This window comes from Ictalurus furcatus, chromosome 3 (genome assembly GCF_023375685.1).
Source record: "Ictalurus furcatus strain D&B chromosome 3, Billie_1.0, whole genome shotgun sequence".
NCBI classification, from domain to species: Eukaryota; Metazoa; Chordata; class Actinopteri; order Siluriformes; family Ictaluridae; genus Ictalurus; species Ictalurus furcatus.
This window is the reverse complement of record NC_071257.1, coordinates 31,045,805-31,067,100: the sequence shown is the minus strand read 5'-3', so window position 1 is coordinate 31,067,100 and position 21,296 is coordinate 31,045,805. Positions and strand designations below refer to the sequence as shown.

Here is a 21,296-nt window from a genome sequence, read left to right as displayed (position 1 = left end):
GTGAGCTGGAGGCTTTTACATTCGTGTAAAATAAGATAACTTGAGTGTTGTTGCTGAGGTTGAGGAACTGACCGAGCCACAATTCACACACCGTGCTGATGCTGGAATTTTTACCTCTGGATAAAAAGAAAGAAAGAAAGAAAGAAAGAAAGAAGGAGAGTGAGTGGTGTATATATATACATATACATTTGTGTTCATAAGTTTACATACCCCTTGCAGAATCTGCAAAATGTTAATCATGTAAAAAAAAAAAAAGATAGATCATAAAAATTGCCTTTAATTATTTATTTAGATCTGCCCTGAATAAGTTATTTCACATAACAGATGTTTACATAAAGTCCACAAGACACAATAATAACTGAATTTACACAAATGAACCAGTTCAAAAGTTTACATACGCTCGATTATTAATACCGTGTGTCGTTACCTGGATGATCATCGACTGTGTTTATGTTTTGTGAGAGTTCTTCATGAGTCCCTTGTTCATCCTGAGCAGTTAAACTGCCCACTGTTCTTCAGAAAAATCCTCCAGCTCCTGCACATTCTTTACTTCCTCAGCATCTTCTGCATATTTGAGCCTTTTCCATCAGCGACTATATGATGTTCAGATCCATCTTTTTACACTGAGGATAACTGAGGGACTCGTACAGGACTATTACAAAAGGTGCAAACGTTCACTGATGCTCAAGAAGGCAACACGATAGATTAAGAGCCAGGGGGATGTAAACTTTTGAACAGGATGATTGGAGTAAATTGTTATTATTTTGTTTAAAGATCTTAATTTTCATCTATATGTTTCCCAGGAGATGAAATAATACAAATTTGCACCAAGCATTCTGTTCAAACGTTTTCTATTTGTATTGTTTTTTTTTTTTTTATCAGTGGAGTTTAGTAGGAGGTGAAATCTTGGTGGCTTTGAGGGATTGTAGACTTCAGAAGAAACTGAGAAGCCAGTGCTTACTCTTATTGATGACTCATAAGCAAGCTGTGGCAAAGACACACTCTCACAGCATTTTTGAGCAATGATTATCCTAATCCTGTTGATCACTTTAGCTCATCCGTTATCCTGACGGTAATGGATTGTAGGATTTTAGTAACTTCGAATAGTTTCGAGGTTCATCAGTGTCGCTCTCAGTTTTCAAGAACATGCTGTGCATCGCAAAAACCTGTTCCTTCTGCATTTTGCTTAATGTTCTTGCCTTAAGGTTGTACTACAAGAGTTTGTGCATGGTGGGTGTGGGGCATATTTTTATATTTTAGTGAGTAAATAGAAATGGACAGAAATATCTGACAATTATTTGGAGACCTTCAGCACAAAGAAATCACGTATTTTATTTTATTTATACAGAGCCAAATGGTTCCATTTCGGTTAATGAGGTTAGTGGTTAGATTTAAGTGTGGCAGTGGTTGCGCAATAGTTAGGACTAGAAGGTCGTGAGTTCAAATCCCAGCACCACCAAGCTACATTGAGCAAGGCCCTTAACCCTCAACTGCTCAGTTGTATAAATGAGATTATATATAAGTCGCCAAAATGCTGTAAATGTAAGTGTAGCATAGCATTAATTAGCTGCAGGATTAATTATGTCAACTTTTAATATCCTCATAAAGTACAAGTGTGTGCAAGTATGCACATGTATAAGTGTGCATGTGCATGCATATATATGTGTGTGTGTGTGTGTGTTTGAGAGAGAGAGAGAGCGAGAGAGATAAAAGCAGTTGAAAGTGAGGATAAGCGAAAAGAAACGGAAACACTACACCAGCTATGATCCAGATGGCTTTCCTTAATTGTGACCCGATTACATAAATCCTTTTGGCTCATATGCTGTGTGTGTGCGTGTGTGTGCACTTTGTGTGTGATAGAGACCATTACACTGTAGAAGTGCCACTTCCACTCCAAACCTTCCAGATGTTACCGGATGAAGTGCGTCAGGGCAAGCTGCTGCAGGTCTTCCCCGTGCTCTTCAACGTGGGCATCAACGAACAGCAGACGATCGCTGAGAGGTACACAATAACGCACTAGGAGTAAATTCCCACACTAAAGTCCCATGCTGACCCAGTTTATGTTATGATATCTCGCCATACAAATTCCACCTTGGCGCAGCTATTTCCGAGTATGGAATTTAATTAACTCATATGGAGGCAAAAAAAACATGCTTTCTACTCGGTATTCTGTTGAACCGGAATCCTTTTCTTTGTATTTCCATTTTATGAAAGACAGGTCACATACACATGACGTGAGCAGTGTGAGGGCACACCTATTGCAAATGTTAACACCCTCCCACGTTTGCTCTCATAGTGTACAATACTGTATACCATTATAATAATAATGGCACATGATGGCACATAATGACACATGAATACACAGGAACGTATTTCTCTTGTCGTTCAACTGTACAAGATACACGCTTTCCTGTGTGGTTGCAGCCAGTGCCATATACTCTGCTTCACAAATCCTTCTGGCTGTTCTATGTAAATCTCACAGCCAATTGGAGCATGTAAATAGGCAGTTTTTACATGCATCTCTTGAAGATCAAGATCATATTGTGCCGCCATTTGCATCAGTGCCCACACTAAAGTCCCATGTTGACCCAGTTTATGTTATGATATCTCGCCATACAAATTCCACCTTAATCATGCAGCTGCTAACGTGCTGAACCTCGCCCTAATTAAACCCCTTCTTTTTTCTCTCTCTCTCGCTCAGGTTTGGGGATATATCCTTACAGGAGAGGATAAATCAGAGAAATTTTGACATTTTAGAGACCTATTGTAAGTCACTCAGTGACAGGATTCCATTAGAATGTAAGTCAATATTACACTCATTACATAATACTTAACTACACCCTGTACAGTTTGTTCCACACCTCATTCATGGCAAACATAACATGTGTGGCCTTGTTCGTGTATTAACGGCAATTTGTGGATTGACCTCAATTCAAATCTTTTGATTAACCTCAGTTCAAAAAATTATTATTTTAACAAAGAACATGCAACCGCGTAAGACACATATAAGTGCCACGCAGACATTTAGCAGAATAATCTTACAGTATATCAAAAGCAACGCTGTATTAGTAGAGATGCTGACTAACTCTGACGTCAGTTATTTAAATGGGTAGCTGCATTCCCTACAAGTCAAACCTGCTGAATAAACAACATGTGAGCTGTGAGATTGTTGTAGATAATTAATTAGACGCCGCTTTCTTTCTGCACCTGGACATCTATTTTTTTTCCCACCTTGTCTGTCAAGCATGATGTGGCATCCACCCTGCTTTGCATGCATTTCTAGGAGGAGGTCATTTGAGTGATTAACTGTTCTAAAAATAGCACCAGTTCCAGTAAACACTTAATGAGTTGCATGAAATGACCTCCGTTATTTATGTGATGTGATCGTGTAGTGATCTTAGTTGTTTTTGATTGGATGAGCCGTGTTCGGAGGCATAGTAAAATCTGTGCGCACGTCACAAGAATTGAATTCTGTAGGTTTTAATCCAATTAATGCTTTACACTACAGCCATGGTTCTGGTCATAGAAGAGCTTATTCGTTACGCTACTTAGCAAGATGTTGGCGCAGCTATTTCCGAGTATGGAATTTAATTAACTCATATGGAGGCAAAAAAAACATGCTTTCTACTCGGTATTCTGTTGAACCGGAATCCTTTTCTTTGTATTTCCATTTTATGAAAGACAGGTCACATACACATGACGTGAGCAGTGTGAGGGCACACCTATTGCAAATGTTAACACCCTCCCACGTTTGCTCTCATAGTGTACAATACTGTATACCATTATAATAATAATGGCACATGATGGCACATAATGACACATGAATACACAGGAACGTATTTTTCTTGTCGTTCAACTGTACAAGATACACGCTTTCCTGTGTGGTTGCAGCCAGTGCCATATACTCTGCTTCACAAATCCTTCTGGCTGTTCTATGTAAATCTCACAGCCAATTGGAGCATGTAAATAGGCAGTTTTTAGATGCATCTCTTGAAGATCAAGATCATATTGTGCCGCCATTTGCATCAGTGCTCGTACTGAAGTGATATCTGTTGTTGGGAAAGTCTATTTGTGTTCCACACCCATCATTTGACTATATAGTCGTTTGCTTTATCTGGTTTGCTTTATCTGGTCTTGCATGTCTCGGTCTCATCTGCATTATCTTTCACGGCATAGACCCGTCCACTCCCCCACTGCATGTTTAAACTCCGGTAGCATAGTTAGGGCAAATTTTTGTTAGGGGAGTCAATTTCCTCTTTCATGGCCTTAGCCTACATCTGTGACTCACTTGAACGCATAGATTCATTGAATGTCTGTGGTATGTCACACACTTTGTGACAGTAGTCAACATTGGTTAGAATCTGGCCATCACATTCAACATCAGAAACCTAATCAGTCAAATACTGGGGAGCTCTCCTATTTCTCTTAGGGTAGCGTGTACTGTGATCACAGTTCTAGTTGTGGTTTCGTAATGAGAGGGTCTATAACCGCCAGCTAGAATGTTCTCGGGACGTGACCTATAATTATTGAGGGGAAGCTCTCCTACTACAGGAAACAACTCTTTTATGAAATTAGTGAGTATGGGATCTAGAATACATGTGGTTGATTTTGATGTGTTGATAAGTTTTGTAAACTCTGTCCAGTAGCGGTAAAGGACTTCAATTATACTTGGATGATGATATTGGAGGCTAAAACCTGTGATGCTGCTGTTGGTTGTACATTTCCAATTGTATTCCTGATGCTTTCAATTAATTTTGTCACTGAAGAAATCCATGAAGTCATTACTACTAAACTGTGTTGGAATATTCAGTTTGGACGACGTCTTATTATTTGTTAATCTAGATATTGTATTGAATAAAAACCTCGGATTGTTTTGGTTACTTTCTATGAGTTTACGTAGACACTCTGCCCTAGCAGCATTTAGAGCCTGTCTATAGCTAGACATGCTGTCCTTTTTTTGTTATCTGTGTGGATGTTAAAATCTCCGACAATCAGTGCTTTGTACACATTAACTATTAAGTCTGAAAGGAAATCTGCAAACTCTTTTAGAAAATCTATGTAGGGCCCTGGGGGTCTATACAAGAGATATGCAAGAGATAGCAGAGGTTTTTTTCCTATACCTAAAAGTGTAACATTAATCACAATCACTTCAAATGAGTTGTAGCTGCGTTTTGTTTTCTGAGTAATATTAAGAGTATTACACCCAGTAACCGGGTGGTGTGGACTCATTTAGTCCAATCTAATCGTTTGATTTAAGCCAGGTTTCGGTAAGGCAGAGCGCATCAAAATTATTATCTTTTTATTAAAATTATGATTGCAGTTTTTGCTCGAATAATATTACACTCGAAAAATATGACACTCTCACTCGCCATTTTCTGCAGCGGCGCTAACTCTGTGTACAGGCTAATTATCCGCGGTTTTCCTTTACCAGCATAATAGCTCCTCAAAATCTGTAGAGTTTTCCTACCGCCGTCTGCTGTATCTCTCATTACTAGAGACAAACTTTTGTCATCCAGATATTGAATCAGCTCAGCTTATGCGTCCTTGTTTTTATCAGCAACACCTACTTCCCCATCATGTGCGGGGGGGGCTCTGATAAAATCGTGTCTTTCAGCCCTAGCAACGCAGGTGGCCTATAGACATTGTCTTGCCCAAAGTTTGTAGTTCTCTTCATCTCCGTTGAAACGCAATCTCTTCCATCGGTTACCTGCTATGTCCATAACATGTTGGTGCAGCCATTTCCGTGTATGGTAACCGGTGAATTTAATTAACTCGTACTTAACGCATACGGAGGCAAAAAACATGCTTACTACTCGGGATTCTGTCGAACTGGAAGCAGTTTATTTGTATTACAAATTTATGGTAGACAGGTCACATACACATGACGTGAGCTGTATGAGGGCACACCTATTACAAATGTTAACATTAAAGCTGCAAGCAGCGACTGGCCCTGGCTGCAGGTTGGGGCTGCTCTGCCGATGAATGCCATTCCATTTTCTTTAGCACTTTATACCACTTGTATGTTCTTAGGAGTGTTTCATGATGTAAAACATGTAATTTCATGTTGCCAATAGGTGGCGCTATGTCTATAACTGAATATTGGCATGTAGATGTCTTCAGGCCGGGACTTTTATCAAATGTGAAGTTTGGTGCAGATTGGACATAGTATTTGAGTTATAACAACTTCCTGTTTCATGGTAAAACATCGAACTTTGTGAGACCACTAAGCCCACGCTGTGCAGCAAAAACTCACAAGCTTTGCAATTAGCATCATCAAGGCCTTTAGATTAGACTGACTGAATATGATGTTGATCGGATGAAATCTATAGGAGGAGTTCATTAAAATACAAAACCTGGAAATGGCTAAATCTGAGCAAAAATTTAAGAGAATCAAAATGGCTGACTTCCAGTAAGGTTAAGGGCATGGCTGTAAGAGGCTTCTTTTTGTATGTTTTAGCATGTTACAAATGCCTACCGATTTTCTTTCATGTAGGTGAAACGTAGTGTGAGGGCTGCTTAGTTGAAATTTTGTAGATGGCGCTATTGAGCCATTTTGCCACACTTAATTCTAAATCCTGTATCAGATGTAAGTGGTCATCATTTTTGAGGTGTATGCAAAGTTTCATCAGTTTCCGAGCATGTTTAGGCCTCAAAAATATGACTCGTTTCATATCGAAATTTGTCAGGCTGCCACGGAGACACAATTCAATGAAAACTCAAAAGATCCGCAATTTAACATCGCTAAGACCTTTAGATTAGACTGCCCGAATTTGATGTCGATCCGATGAAATAGGAGGAGTTCGTTAAAGCACGAGGCCTGGACATGGCAAAAACAGAGCAAACATTGAAGAACAAAATCAAAATGCCTGACTTCCTGTTGAGTTTAGAGCATGGGTTCAAGAGACTGTTTACTATGTATCGGCATGTTACACGTGTACCGAATTTCGTACATGTCGGTGAAACCTAGAGCGAGGCACACATCGTTGAAATTTTGTAGGTGGCGCTATTGAGCCTATTAACAACTTTGGCAAAATCAATGTAATGCTTGGTGCCTCCTCACACAAACTTGATTTAAGTAGCGTATTACTTAAACTTATTAACGTACTCGCTTTAGCAAGTATGCCTTGGCATATGAATGAATCAGTGTTTACCCACACATAAATCATGTTGAATGGTTATCCTTTTTTTTCTATTGAGGTGAATGAGTAAGCATTATACAGAGACCAGAGATAAACATTTTGCTCAGTCTCAGTCTCTAGCACTTCTACAAACTCAGTGAAAAACAAGTTAGAAAACAAGTCCTTTCTCTCTTTTTTTCTTATCATATTTTTTATTTTTTGCTTTTTATCTCCTTCAGGTCTGCCTTCTTTTCAGATGCAACCAGATATTAAGGAGCTGCTTGAAACACTGGGCCAGAATGTGGTGACCAAGAAGAGGAAGAATGTAGAAATTCTCTGGCTTGCAGGAGCGGTAAGACCAGCAGCAGTTTGTGCATAAGACTGATGCGTAATAAGGATAACCAAAAATAGAATTAAAGCTACCAATTTCGCAGTTCTCCAAAACAAGCTTGTACTGTGGTATATTTTGTTCATTAGATGCCGTGTTAGATTGAGCCACTAAGCATTCAAATGAGATTGGAAGCAAATGTGGATGTGCCATTCCCTTTCACTGGAACTTAAGGTCCTTGCTAGGATATCCATTGTGGAGTAAATTCTGAAGTAAACTTTGAGTAATATAATACATTGTTGTATTTAGTGCAGAAGTAGTGTGCATTGGTTGTACCCTGCATTTTTAGTGTACTATGGGTTAATCATATAGCACACTATCCAGGGAGTATTATCTGTAAATTGAGAACACTACAGAATAGCGTCACCCCAAACACTTTAGTGTGTGGTGAATAGGGAACAAATTCAGACATGACCTGGGATTTAATTAGGCGCACACACACACACACACACAAAAACTCCAGAAGTGTTCAGTTACACAGAAAGAATGATGAAGGGAGAAAAATTATCTTCAGACACAAGGCTTCAAACTCTATCCTCACAATTCTTTTTCTCTCACTGCACCATGTACCTCTGTCCATTGCTGGTGTGCCCCAACACAGCCGAATACAAACCGTGCTAATAAAATTCTTACAAACTGTCTAATATATGAGGCAAATTTTGGTTTGGTTACATAGTTTGTTGCACATATTTGCTTCATCTGGCAACTTTGTGGAGATTATGTTATTTTATTTTAATTTATGCTCGAACCTCTGTGCTTTGGGGGTTTCCTCCACGTTCTCCAGTTTCCTCCCATAATCCAAAGACATGTGTTTTCAGCCGACAACTTATTTATTTATTTAATTGGGTTTTTTTTTTTTTACACAATACGGACAGTTTTCCAAATTGTCCATATTGTGCGAAAATGTGTGTGTGTGTGTATATATATATATATATATATATATATATATATATATATATATATATATATATATATATATATAACAGAATAGCAAAAGGATATGCAGTAAAATTAACAGTGGCAGTTTACAGTGGCTTTAATTCCACAGTGGCCAGATCTGTAATAAGACCCCTACACTGAAAGCTGGCAGATTTACAGCTATATTAGCATAACTTCATTGTAAGGTAAAGTCGCCTCACAGACTAGCATTAAACACATATCAAGTGCCATATTGTGTCCTACATTTTCTGCTCATGACGCACAATTCAGCTTCCTTTGCCAAATACACACACCCTTATGTACACACACACACGCTTCAGGCTGAACAAGTGTTACAGTAGCATAATTACCTTTTATAAGACGGTTGCCTTGCAGAATGAAGATTTTCCTGCATGAGTAGCATGTGGCTCAGTGTGAGATGTTTTTGTATGCTGTTTAAAAGTAAATTCTCTTGAAATTATTGTGAAGTTTTAAAAATGGGACCCTTGCTATTATAAGACAGTTCTCTAAATTTTTGATGACCTAGTTGCTTTGGTCACGTTCAAGTGCCTTCATAATACATTACTCCTTTAGTGTAAAAGGAATTTGGTTTCTCGCCAGAGACATGTGCCAGTCCTGTGTTTTATTTTGTACTTTGTTCCTTCATGCATATCATCTTTCTGCTAGGAGTAGAATGTGGACATAAGCTATGGGGCACGGCTTGGCATCTGGTTAGATGGCTTTTACCCAGAAAGCGTACCATTTCCCTGCAGCACTAAAGTTTATTTACAGTGATACGTTAGATCAATATGTGCTTAAATTCTTCCAGAAACAAACACTGTCAGGATGAAATTCTTGCAACAGTCCATGTAGGACTGTCTGTACAAATTCACAACCAGTAGTTAATGTTACTGCGATTTTATTGTAATAAATTACACACGTTCTGTCCTGTCAGATCTGTCGGCGACTTAACGGCATCCGCTTCACCAGCTGTAAAAGTGCCAAAGACAGGACGTCCATGTCAGTGACGCTAGAGCAGTGTGCCCTCCTGAGGGACGAGCACCAGCTCCATAAGGACTATTTCGTCCGGGCACTGGACTGCATGCGCAGGTAATTGTCTTGCAAAGCATTTCGATTCACTTTTATCCTGCTTCATCATCAACATTTCTCACCTTCTGACACTTGGCATAACTCTACATGCACTTAATGGAGGTCTACAGTATAACCTCTTAATTATAAGCCTTTTATTTCAAAAGTATTGAAAATACCCTGGCACTCAAATGTATCGCCATAATGCTTAGTTCTCATTTTCCATTTAATTCAGAAATTTCTCAGTACTTCCACTAAGCGATTCAGAGAACGCTGTGTATTAGTTCTGTATTAGTTCTGAAATGGACTAATTTGTCGATCACGTACTGGGCCAAACCGAACGAAAAATTGCCATCAGAATTACAAAAACCTTAGTTTACTTTGTACTCACGTGCAATAATGAAATAGAGATGGCACCAACTCGATACCAGCAAAAAATAATTATAAATTATTTGAGAAAACATTTCAGATGTGATCCTGTAACAAATAAAAAGGACTGGAAATTGATTTGGGAAAAAGAAATAAAAAAAATAAATTAAATAAAGCTATTTCATTTTGGACCTGAAAATATTTACATATTAATAGACTTGGGTTGTTGTGTTTTTTTTTGTTTGTTTGTTTGTTTGGTTGGTTTTTTTTTTAATTATTTGTTAGTATTGACTTTATTATATTTATACCTTATACTTTATTTATTCTATTACAATGTAAGTGTTTTTTTGTGTGTGTGTGTGTGTGTGTGTGTGTGAAAGTGTTTAACTGTTAAGTGCTTGAGTAGAAAAATATCTTGGCGGTTTGTATAGAAAACAATATCCGAAGAATATTAGCTGAAATTCTCTCACAAAAGGCACAGACAGCTGAAAATGGTTAAATAAATAAACAGTGAAAGAGCGCTTCTTAAGCACAGTGTGCATTAACTCTGCCAGTATTCCAGCTTAGCCATCACACTACAGCCAATCAGAAGGTCTTATTCAGAACAATAGGCGTTTCCAAACATTTTCTGACTGACAGGAGAAATGTAATCGGGCTGGTTAAACAATTTATTATACAGTACAGATTTGTTTTAACAGATGGTTTCAAAACTGTCTCAGGTTACTTTAATTATGGCAGATTATATCCGAAAAGCATCACTTTTCAGCAGTGAGTTTTAACATCAAGCAAATCTGATTCTGTGAGATCAGACAAATTGTCCTACTAAGTTTATGGCCTGGACAAAGCCTGGGCTCAAAGGCCTGGAATCAAAAGCAACTCTGATTCAGAAGAAAAAAACCCTAGACTTCCTAATCTCAGCAGCACTTTGTTCGTTATATACATTATAGTTCATCGAGTTATTTGTGTCCTACATGTTTTTCTTTCCTTCCTCTAGATCTTTGTGAAAGCTTTCACTTCTCGTTTATTTTCTGTGAGTCTTTTCAGGAAAGTCTGTTCCCTTTACTTTTGGCTTCCTGTACTGAAATATTACGAAACTGTGATTTTCAACACTTTTGTTTTCGTGTAAACCCACAACATTGAGAGAATAGACCGAAGAAGCGTGTGTGCTGTGTCTATAGCCCAAATGTTTCTGCTTTTCAGAGGGACATGTGATCTGATTGCTGAGCCCAGTCATTTAATAAATAGGGTTAACAAGAGTCTTTGAGGTGATGAACATGTACCATGTTCTCACTATAAGCCTTTTGCTCCACGTTTTCTGTGGACAATCGTTTTTTTTTTTTTTATAAACTACTTGATTTATGATTTATAGAAGTAATAAATATCAGTCTAAAAAAATCTCAGTTGAACTTTTTCATACAAGAAAAAATATGTTGTATACGGGGTTTTTTTTTGTTTTGGTTTGTTTTTTTTAACCTCCAAATCAGCTGCGTACATTTTGTACACATCAATTCTATTTCTTTTTTAAAAGTTATATTAATTACATCTACCTGAGTAATTAATCCTTTTTGACTCATAGTGTTCTTACACTTGGACAATCCATTTACTTTTTTAAATAAGTGCTATTTATTCATATTTATTTTTTATTATTAAAGTCTTGTAATATAATCATCTAAAGGATACTTTTCTGCATGAGAGTTCAGTAAATATCAGATAATACAGTGAATTATATACAATTCAGATGTATGCACATCTGTAAGAACAAATGTAAACAATAAAATATCAGTAAGATTCCTTGCTATCATTTAAAAGCCCTGGACAAAAAAAACAACAACAAAAAAAAACATCTTTTGGTGTTACTCAGTGACCGTTAAATTGAGAGGTAAAAACACATGGAAAGGATGTTTTGTGTCCTGTGGAATTAGATTTTGGTAGCTTCCACTCTAAAGTCTGAACTGTAAAACATTTCAGGTGGTCAAATTTTAAACTTGCTGTTATCTCAACTTGGACATAACCTTTGTTCCAACTCAAAAAGTTATGTTTTACTATTCAAGACAATGGATTACTTTAAGTTTAATTTTGAAAAACTTATAAACTTGAGTTCAATATCCAAAACTTGTGGCAGTTGGAGATAAAGAGAAGAAATAAGTTCACGTAACTTAATGGGGATATCATGTTTTGCAGTGTGTAGGATAGTGTGTATTTGCCCAATACCAGTCTACCAATTCTTTCACAAGGCATTTGAGAAAAACCACAGAAAATGGAAAGCGTATTCCAGAACAGGCCGAATGAAGATTGAGTCAATATGAAACCGCACATATTGTAGAACGCCTGCATTCTTTCATAATGGATCCATGGTTGAACATGGTTGGTAAAATAGGTGATGTATTGGTGCTGATCAGTTGACTCTCACCATTTAAATAAGACCTGATAAATGGGGTGGGGATTAAGATTATATATATATACACACAGTGGTATCCAAACACGCTGCACTGATTGTTCAGTTAAACTGTAAATAAATAGAAAGTTTTAGAATTTAGAATTTTTTGAAACAAAGAAAATAAATGCTTAATATATTGAACATTCATTATTCAAAATTCTGCACTATTTCTAGTTCACTATTTAAATTTCAGAAATTTTTGGTAACGCCTCTCTACAAAAGGTCGGATTTTCTCTGAGTCTTATCCTGTCCATCGAAGCACATGCTCAGACGACACTGCGATGGATATGGTCTCACATGGATCGTCAGGTGCCAGCTTAAGTGCACATTAAAGTTCATTAAAGCAAAAGAAATTCTGAAATTCAATTCAATTCAATTTTATTTGAATAGCGCGCTTTTAACAATGGACGTTGTCTCAAAGCAGCTTTACAGAAATATATAAAACACAGGATACAGATTTTAAGTGTGTGAATTTATCCCTATTGAGCGAGCCGGTGGTGACGGTGGTGAGGAAAAACTCCCTAAGATGATATGAGGAGGAAACCTTGAGAGGAACCGGACTCAGAAGGGAACCCGTCCTCATCTGGGTAACAACGGATAGCGTGAAAGTAAAAGAAAGTTCATTATGGTTTTTATATGAAGTCTGTTTTGTTGAACTAGTCCACTGTTCACTAAAGGAGACCTGAGTGCAAAACTCATGTGGTAATTGCAGTCCCAAGGCCATCGCAGCAACCGTAGTCCCAGCAACCACAGCGAGAACGTCCATGTGGAATTGAGGTTCAAAACCCTTTCCATGGTACTTCCAATCCATCCAAATCTATGCAAATATATGTAAGACTCTACTTTTCACTTTTTATAATGCAAAATAGAAGCAGAAGTGGTCTCAAACTTTTGGACTCTGTTCTTAAGTATTGTAACTACAATTGTACTTGCATTTGCCATGAACTAAATGTGACCTGCATTTCTAATGCTAATACAAGTAACATTTTTTTCAGCTATACTATATAAAATAAGTAGTTAAAAGTTTTGAAGTTAGTGAAAATGTGAATCAGTTAAAAAAAAAAAAAAAAAAAATTAACTGGTTTTCTTGGAAAAAATACGGGCAGTCCCAGCACTGTCAGCATGTAGCGGTATTTCACAGTTAGTTGTCAGGAAGTCATGTTTTTGTATATTTATCCATGTGGTCACTCTTATAGTTGTCATCAGGTTTGTTTAGAAAAAAAAAAACCCATGGAAAATCTCTGGTGGATTTTTAAGAAGGCGGTTGCAGCATGCAAATCCAAGAATATTACTGAACTGGAAGCCATTGCTCATGAGGAATTGTCTAAGCATTGCCAGAAGCTCTGCATCTCATTTACAGCAGGTCATAACACTAAAAGGGTGCTCTACTAAGTACTAAAGATGCTTACCATGAAGGTGTTGAATCATTTTGTAACTGGAGAAATCATTATAAGCTGCATTTTCAGTTGAATTTGGGGAAACCACTTCAAGCATTCGTTGTCTTGATCTCTTTCAATTGCTTTTGTTTGATTTGTTCATTGCAAACAGCTGAAAGTCTGCACATTTTTGCAATAAACCGCAATGGGGGTTCAATCATTTTGATTGCAGCTGTATATAATGACCAACATGTTCTGTTGACTGTTCTGTTCAATGCAGAATTGTCTCCATTATGTCACTGAGAGTGACATAAAACTAACTGGAACTGAGTGAAATAAAACTCTATATGAGAGAGAGAGAGAGAGAGAGAGAGAGAGAGAGAGAGACTAGCTGGTTAGGGAACGACTGTATATCAGCACACTGTGCAGCATAGGGTCATATGAATGACAGAATCATGTTTAACAAATAAAACCTGAGACAATATGTGTGGGTTCATTTTCTGTTGGTTATAGCTCTTGGCTTTTCTTCGTATTATTTAAAACTATGTGTTAACCACAGTAGAAACATTAACAATAGTTTTGAAGTTGGACTTGTAGCTAGATTTGCAGTTGAATACCGCTGATGTTGCGTAACTAGTCTTGGTCGGTTTGATGCCGTATCTGTAATGATAGCCTTGAGTAAAATGATCTGTTATGGTGAATGGCAAGACTGAAGGACAACAATAGTTACCTAACCGTTAGTGCTAAGCCTATTCTATCATTTGATTTATTTCTGCTTCACGTTACTTTCACTTCCCACTTTTTATTAGTGCTACAGACTCTGAACACATGAGACCAACTTGTTTTGAATTTAACGGGACAGAATACATGTATAGACCAGAGAAGGTAAATAAAAATCGACGGAAGTCTGTGAAAACACTGTATGTCGCATGTAGCGGTATCTCACAATGAACTCCTCCTTCAGGAGGTCCTCTTTGTGGATGTTTATCATGTGGATCTATTCTGCTCTGTTATGGAGAGGTTGCTAAGCTACCAAATTAGTAGTAAGTAGCATTGCTCAATGTTCTGGCTGGAGTACTTTGCCACATGTGCACTTTCCTTTTGGATCAAAATATTACTATGTGGCTTTAGGTTTCTACCTGGAATACAGTTTTATAAAGGCATAAATTGTTAATAGTAACCATTATCTATAGGATATTTTTATGCCACCTATTATAAATAACACTAGCTCTGGCCGATGATCATGTTTAGATGTTTCAGGTGACACAGTGGCACAATTACAGTCAGGTTGCTTGTTTAAGAAGTACAACAACGGCAGGCTTGCAGAACCTGTTTATTCTGTTTACGAAGTTGACATTTGCATCAGTCGGATTGTGTTTTGTATTTATTGCTGCTTTAGGAACTGTGTGGTTTAGGGAATGGGTTTGTATGACCTCTGTAAGCATTACACTAACCCATTTATTACCACAGCGCAGCTGAATGCTCAAAGCTGATTGGTCAGAAGGTATGCGTTATTTTTCTATAACAGGACAAATAATTCCAGCTGGAACATGAAAGATTGTTTTGTTGTTTTTGGGTTTTTTGTTTGTTTTTGTTTTTTTTTTAAATGTGCTCATTCTAATACGTTATTGTTTTTTTATAGTAGCAGTTCACACACATACACAGAGACTTGCGGATGATGCTTCACTTAATTTAAGACCAATAATAAGCAGATTTTATAAATGTGTTGTTTTTGTTAGGAGATGTTTATTGAAGTAGTAAATGCTTGTAAGTGCTCTCAGTCTTAGTTATGCTTTCCATTTTCTTGGTACAATAATTAGGCTGTGGTGTGTGTGTGTGTGTGTGGGTGGGTGTGTGCGAGAGAGAGAGTGAGAGAGAGTGAGAGTGGGGCGGTGAGGGTTGATTCAGTTCAGATTTATTTGTATACAGTAGCTCTTATAAGAATGGATGTTGTCCCAAAGCAGCTTCACAGAAACATATAAACACAGGATAAAAGTTTTGGAATTTATCCGTAACGAGCAAGCCAGAGGCAACGACTGTTATCACAGCTGTAAGTAGGTGAGAACAGGAACTAACTCGTCTCTCGGACATTCCACAATATTAAACCCATCGACCCCTCATTTACAGTCAGATAGGAAATGGTTGTTCTAGGACTTTGATTTCATTTAATCACTTATGATCATAGATATGAACAGTTGGGTTCCTCACTGGGCTATGGGCAGACATGTTGACATCTTGGTGGAGACATGTTTCCTGATTCTATTGACTTTAATTGAGCTTAGGATGTAAACTGAGATTTTTATCTGAAATGTCAGCACACTGTGGTCGTATGAATCACATTATCACGTTTAACAAGTGAAAGGTGTGAGAATATGTGCGCGTTCATTTTCTGTTGGTTATAGCGTTTCTTCAGAATATTTAAAACTATGCATTAACCACAGTAACAACATTAACATTAGTTTTGAAGTTGGACTTGTAGCTAGATTTGCACTTGAATACCACTGATGTAGTGCGACTAGCCGCGGTCAGTTTGACGCCGTAACTGTAATGGTAGCTTTAGGGAAAATTATTTGTTTTGATGAATGGCATGACTGAGTGGCAGTTACCTTTAATGCTTAACCAGTTCTGATGTTTTTTGCACAGTTGCGCTTCACATTAGAAGAAATGCGTATTTCTCTGTCCATTGTTTACCAGATAAGGTACATAAGATTGAAAACTCTCCTCTTTCTGAACTAACATCTCTAGAGCTATAGCTAGTCTCTGGTCCAATGAGCTGCATTCAGATAAATAATCTTCATAAATGCATGTGATTGGCCACAGAGGATCTGCTACAGAAGGCAATCTCGTTCCCGTTTGGAAAACTGGAGTCGCAGAACAATTACAGTATTTTCTCATGTACTTGATTCAGTTGACGGAGATACTGGGTCTGCATCCAGATAACAGTCCACCAACTGATGAGCCCTTCGCTACGGATTTGCATTAACCTACATTTGAACCTTCCAGAAGATACATTGACATGGTGTAGTAGTTTGCAACAGCTAATGCAGTATCTGCTGGTTTTTTATCTCCACTTCACTTCAATCCACTATACGCTTTGGGTATAAGACTGTTATACCCAGAGAGATGAAGCACATGTCTTCCCTTGGGAATGAGCGGCAGTGTGTTCCGATAAATTAAAACGTTTGGCTCTTCAGAAAATTGCTGAGTGACATTAGACACTACTACTCGATCGTATCATGACTGTCATCAGTAATTCCAGACGTACTTCCTGTGCAAAACTACGTAAGTTTGTAACAAAAAAACCCCGCCTCTGGTCTTCATTGGCTGCTCGCGAACAACGTGTACTTTGACCCGCCCTCAAACACTACAGCTGTAGTTGAAAGAGTTAGGTTACTGTTGTCACCATGTCTAGAAGACGTTGTTTTCTGTGCTGTGAAAGCAATAACATCTCATCTTCAATGTACGTCAAGTGACATACAAACTTACCGCAGAGAAACGTCCTGTTCTCGTCGTGCTTGCGATTGTGCTTCGGGTCGATCTTCCGATGTATCGCTATGGGACTCGGGCGCAAACTGATAAGGTAAAACCGACGACATTATTACTGAGCTGAAATTCGGATACGGTAATAGGCATTTCCTTTCCGACATGCGCTGTAGACCAATCACAACCAATCAGAGCAGACTCGGCTCTCTGAAAGGAGGAGTTTAGTCTGAACAGATCTTTTATACTTCAATATAAGGGGCTTATTATTTGCCGAATTGAAGATACTTCAGTGCTTAGATGTAACTAGTGATCGCATCATTGGTTATGTTTACATGGACAGCAGTAATCTAATTACTGACCTTATTCTGAATAAGATAATATTGTGATTAAGGTGTTTACATGAGTCGCTTTTGGAATATTCCTTTCATGTTCCTGTTTTACGTGTTATAGAACATAGAGCGATTAACAGCACACGTCATTACGTCCCCGCGCCACGCCATCCGACGTTCCATCCAGAATTTCACGTATCGACATACAGTTCATCTTCGTTACGGTACAATTTGGGGTGTTTCATTTTTAATTTTACGAAAGCTTCAAGTGCGGTTAATTATTTGTCTTTGCAAATAGACGACGGCTTGAAGCCGTGGGCCGCGTCCCAAACCGCATACTTACCTACTGTATAGTAGCTCAAATACATGTATCTCGCCTACTATATAGTAGGTAAGTACGCGGTTTGGGACGCAGCCGTGCTCTCTTGTTTGCCGTCAAACGGTTGAGCACTGCCGTGTGTGTACGTGTCCTGTCGCAAAATGCGGTGCAAACTCCCACACGACGTTAAAAGTGTGATTAAGGTGTGTACATGTCTGTAATACACGTCGATAAAGCAATTAAACAGGAGTACTCTACACGTCTTAATTCGATCCGTGTTTCCTTCGAGTATGACTTTAATCGGATTAAGGTCATAAAAATGGCTGTTTACATGCTAGTTTTTAATCAGTGTATCGTCTTAATCGGGTTAATATCGGATTATTGTTGTCCATGTAAACGCACTGATTTTTTTTGTTCCTAAATCCAAAGCAAAGACAAACTACCCCTTCTCATCATACTTAGGCTAAATGCTGAGAAACAAATCCAAGTCTTTATTGTCGAAAGTATTTAATCTAGCCAAGCGCAGCAGGTAGTATTACTGCTTCACAGCTCCAGAGTCCTTAGTTTGATGTGTGGTGTGTGTTTGGGTTACTGTGTGTGTGCGTGTGTGTGTGTGTGTGTGTGTGTGTGTGTGTGTGTGTGTGTGTGTGCGTTTTCACATGTTCTCCCCGTATTTGGTTTCCTATCACCTTCCAAAAACATGCCAGTAGGTGGATTGTCTACACAATCCACCTGGAAGCTCTCCCCTACGTGTGAATGTGTGCACACATGGTGTTATGGAAAGAACTACGCTGGATCCACCATGACTCTGATCATGATAAAGAAGTTAACAAAGATCAGGAGAGCTGCTTGATAAACTAGAAGTTGAAACAGTTCTTTAAACCTTTTTATTATCAAGATGAAACATGCTCCAGGCAGCGCTTTTTCTGTTCAAATAGCACATAGTGCAAAAACATTAAAAGCCGCTTGGCAGCAGCGTTATAATGCTTGACAGAACACGCATTGTCACTCTGTGTGTGTGTGTGTGTGTGTGTAGGAGAGCAGTAGGAGGTCACATTTTTTCACATTGCTATTGTGAAAATCCCAGTAACTGTTGACATTTGTGTATGTGAAGGAAGCTCCGAAGCTTTTCCTTTCAGTCTGCTAAAGCAGGGATGACACAAAACCTCTTTGTTATCTGTCTTGCTGAAGAATGTAGAATTGTTCCCATTTTGTGACTGAGAGCGAAATCAAATAAACACTGCAGGCGTAGGTTAGGTTAGATTAAGTTAGGTTAGGTACAACTAACTTGACTAATTTGGTGCTGTATGACTTTACTACATTCTACGTTTCACCAACAATCATACATATTCATTCCCTAAAGCAGCATTCATGTCACCCTCGACATATCAGCGTGTGTGAGATGTGTGTGTGTCTGTGTCACGGGCTAATTTTTTAATTTTACTAACCCTTTCTTACACATGTCTGTGTGTTTCTCTCTCTCTCTCTCTCTCTTTGTTCTCGGCTTGTTCAGCAGTCGGCTGGCCCAGGGCGAAGGTGCCCAATGGGACGACCCTGAGGCAGGCTCCATAGCCAATCACAAGCCGGCGCCACGCCAATTCTACCCAATCGCTCTTCTGCTTGTTAGCTCTCACCTGCTGGTAGTGTGGCTCATTTTAAGTCTTGTTTTCCTGCTTGCAAAATATCAATAAACTGCTGATTATACCATAACGACCCTCGTGCTGTCTAACTTTGTTCTCGGCTCGCTCTGGGTGTGAAAAGCACCTTGTCTCTTCTGCGGTGTCTCTGGGGTATGCTCGTTTACTCACTTATCATTTCCCTGTGCTCTAATCCTCTTTAACAGCTGTCGTTGGGGTTTGCTTGTTTTGTTTCCTACTTCACAGCAATTGCACATTCGAAAACAAATCATTATGTTTTATATAATAAGGTGATGGATTTTCCACTCCAGGCTGATGTATTTAGTTCAGCCATGCAACACACCAAAGCAGTGAGCAACCCTGAGCAGAATTTTAGCCTTATTTCCCATGAGGCCATTGCATCAGCACTACCATTGGCCAGATAAACACATTACTTCGGCCTCTAAAAAGGCATGCATTCACGCTCTGGCATGAAAAGTCAGGCAAGTTGTCCTTTTTGATATTTACGTTATTTACGATTAGTATTTATCTGTGTAGAGGTCTCTACACCTCTCAGTAAAGTAGTAAACGTGTGATACTGTACGCGAGGAGTGAAACACGATGGGGTAAAACGCTGTTATCATCAAGAAACTAATCAATGCCAAAATGGTGTACCAACCCAACATTGATTCATTTCCAATACCAGCACATCCCGTAGTGTTTTATTCCTTTTATGCTACAGCAATTTGCCAACAATTCATTTTTTTGTTTATTAATAATGAATAACCACGGATCGACCATGACGCTGACCAAGATAAAGCGGTTACAGAAGACGAACGAATGCATAATGATAAATCACAACGACGCATCATGGATGTTACTGAGAAACCGAAACTGCTCTGTCCATTTTATATATATATATATATATATATATATATATATATATATATAATGTGTATACACACACACACAGTACTGTGCAAACGTTTTAGGCACATGCAAAGAAATGCTGTAGATCAAAGATGCCTTCAAAAATAATGAAATTAAATGTTTCAACATATTTAAAAAATAATAATAATATAAAGAGCAGTAAACAGTAATAAATGAAACAAAGGCAATATTTGGTGTGATGACTGTTTGCTTAAAAAAAAAAAAAGTAGTCTCAGGTAGAATTAGAGCAGTTTTATAATGAAATGAGCTGTAAGTTTTATTGAGCGTCTTGCAGAACCAGACACGGTTCTTCTGGAGACTTTGACTGTCGCACTCGCGTCTTACTTTTGCAGCAAAACCCAGCAGCCTTCATTATGTGTTTTTTTTTTTTTTTTTTTTTTTTTGTCTGAAAAGTGTCTCTTAACCCTTAAAATTCTCTCATAACTTCATTATCATCTCTCCCTCTCTCCATCTCCCTGTAATCAGAGAAGGCTGCCGGATTGAGAACGTGCAAAAGAATATAAAATGCAGGAAGTATGCTTTTAACATGCTGCAGCTGATGGCCTTCCCCAAGTACTACCGCCCGCCGGATGGGACATACGGGAAGGTGGACTCATGAGACGAGACGCATACTGAACACGCTGGACTCGACTTCAGTTAGAGTTCCTGTTCATCTTCGCGGAAAATGTTTGGTCAAGATGTAAGGATCTTAAAGAAATAAAAAAATGCATGTACATATATTTTATTATATATATATATATATATATATATATATATATATATATATATATATATATATATATATATAAATAATTTCAACTGTTCACTGCATTGAGTGCAGTATTACAATTATTATGAGTGTTATTAAGTCATTAAGATAATTAATAATTAGAGATTGTTTTAAGCCTTGCTTTTTGTAGTTGT

The 21,296-nt window shown here is 38.1% G+C and overlaps 1 protein-coding gene across 8 annotated transcripts in view; it reads left to right on the top strand.

The window, feature by feature from the left end:
* Positions 1 to 21,100, top strand: part of inpp4b (inositol polyphosphate-4-phosphatase type II B) — a 179,175-nt gene extending 158,075 nt beyond the window's left edge. For 7 of the 8 annotated variants that reach the window (XM_053622043.1, XM_053622038.1, XM_053622042.1 and 4 more), the window contains 5 exons: positions 1,861 to 2,001; positions 2,702 to 2,799; positions 7,358 to 7,470; positions 9,380 to 9,534; positions 19,340 to 20,324. In XM_053622043.1, the coding sequence (XP_053478018.1) occupies positions 1,861 to 2,001; positions 2,702 to 2,799; positions 7,358 to 7,470; positions 9,380 to 9,534; positions 19,340 to 19,517 (685 nt within the window). In that variant the 3' untranslated portion in view covers positions 19,518 to 20,324. Of the gene's footprint in view, positions 1 to 1,860; positions 2,002 to 2,701; positions 2,800 to 7,357; positions 7,471 to 9,379; positions 9,535 to 19,339; positions 20,325 to 20,858 lie in introns of those variants that run through there. The other variant, XM_053622037.1, reaches the window with a different exon arrangement.
* Positions 21,101 to 21,296: the final 196 nt, after the last annotated feature.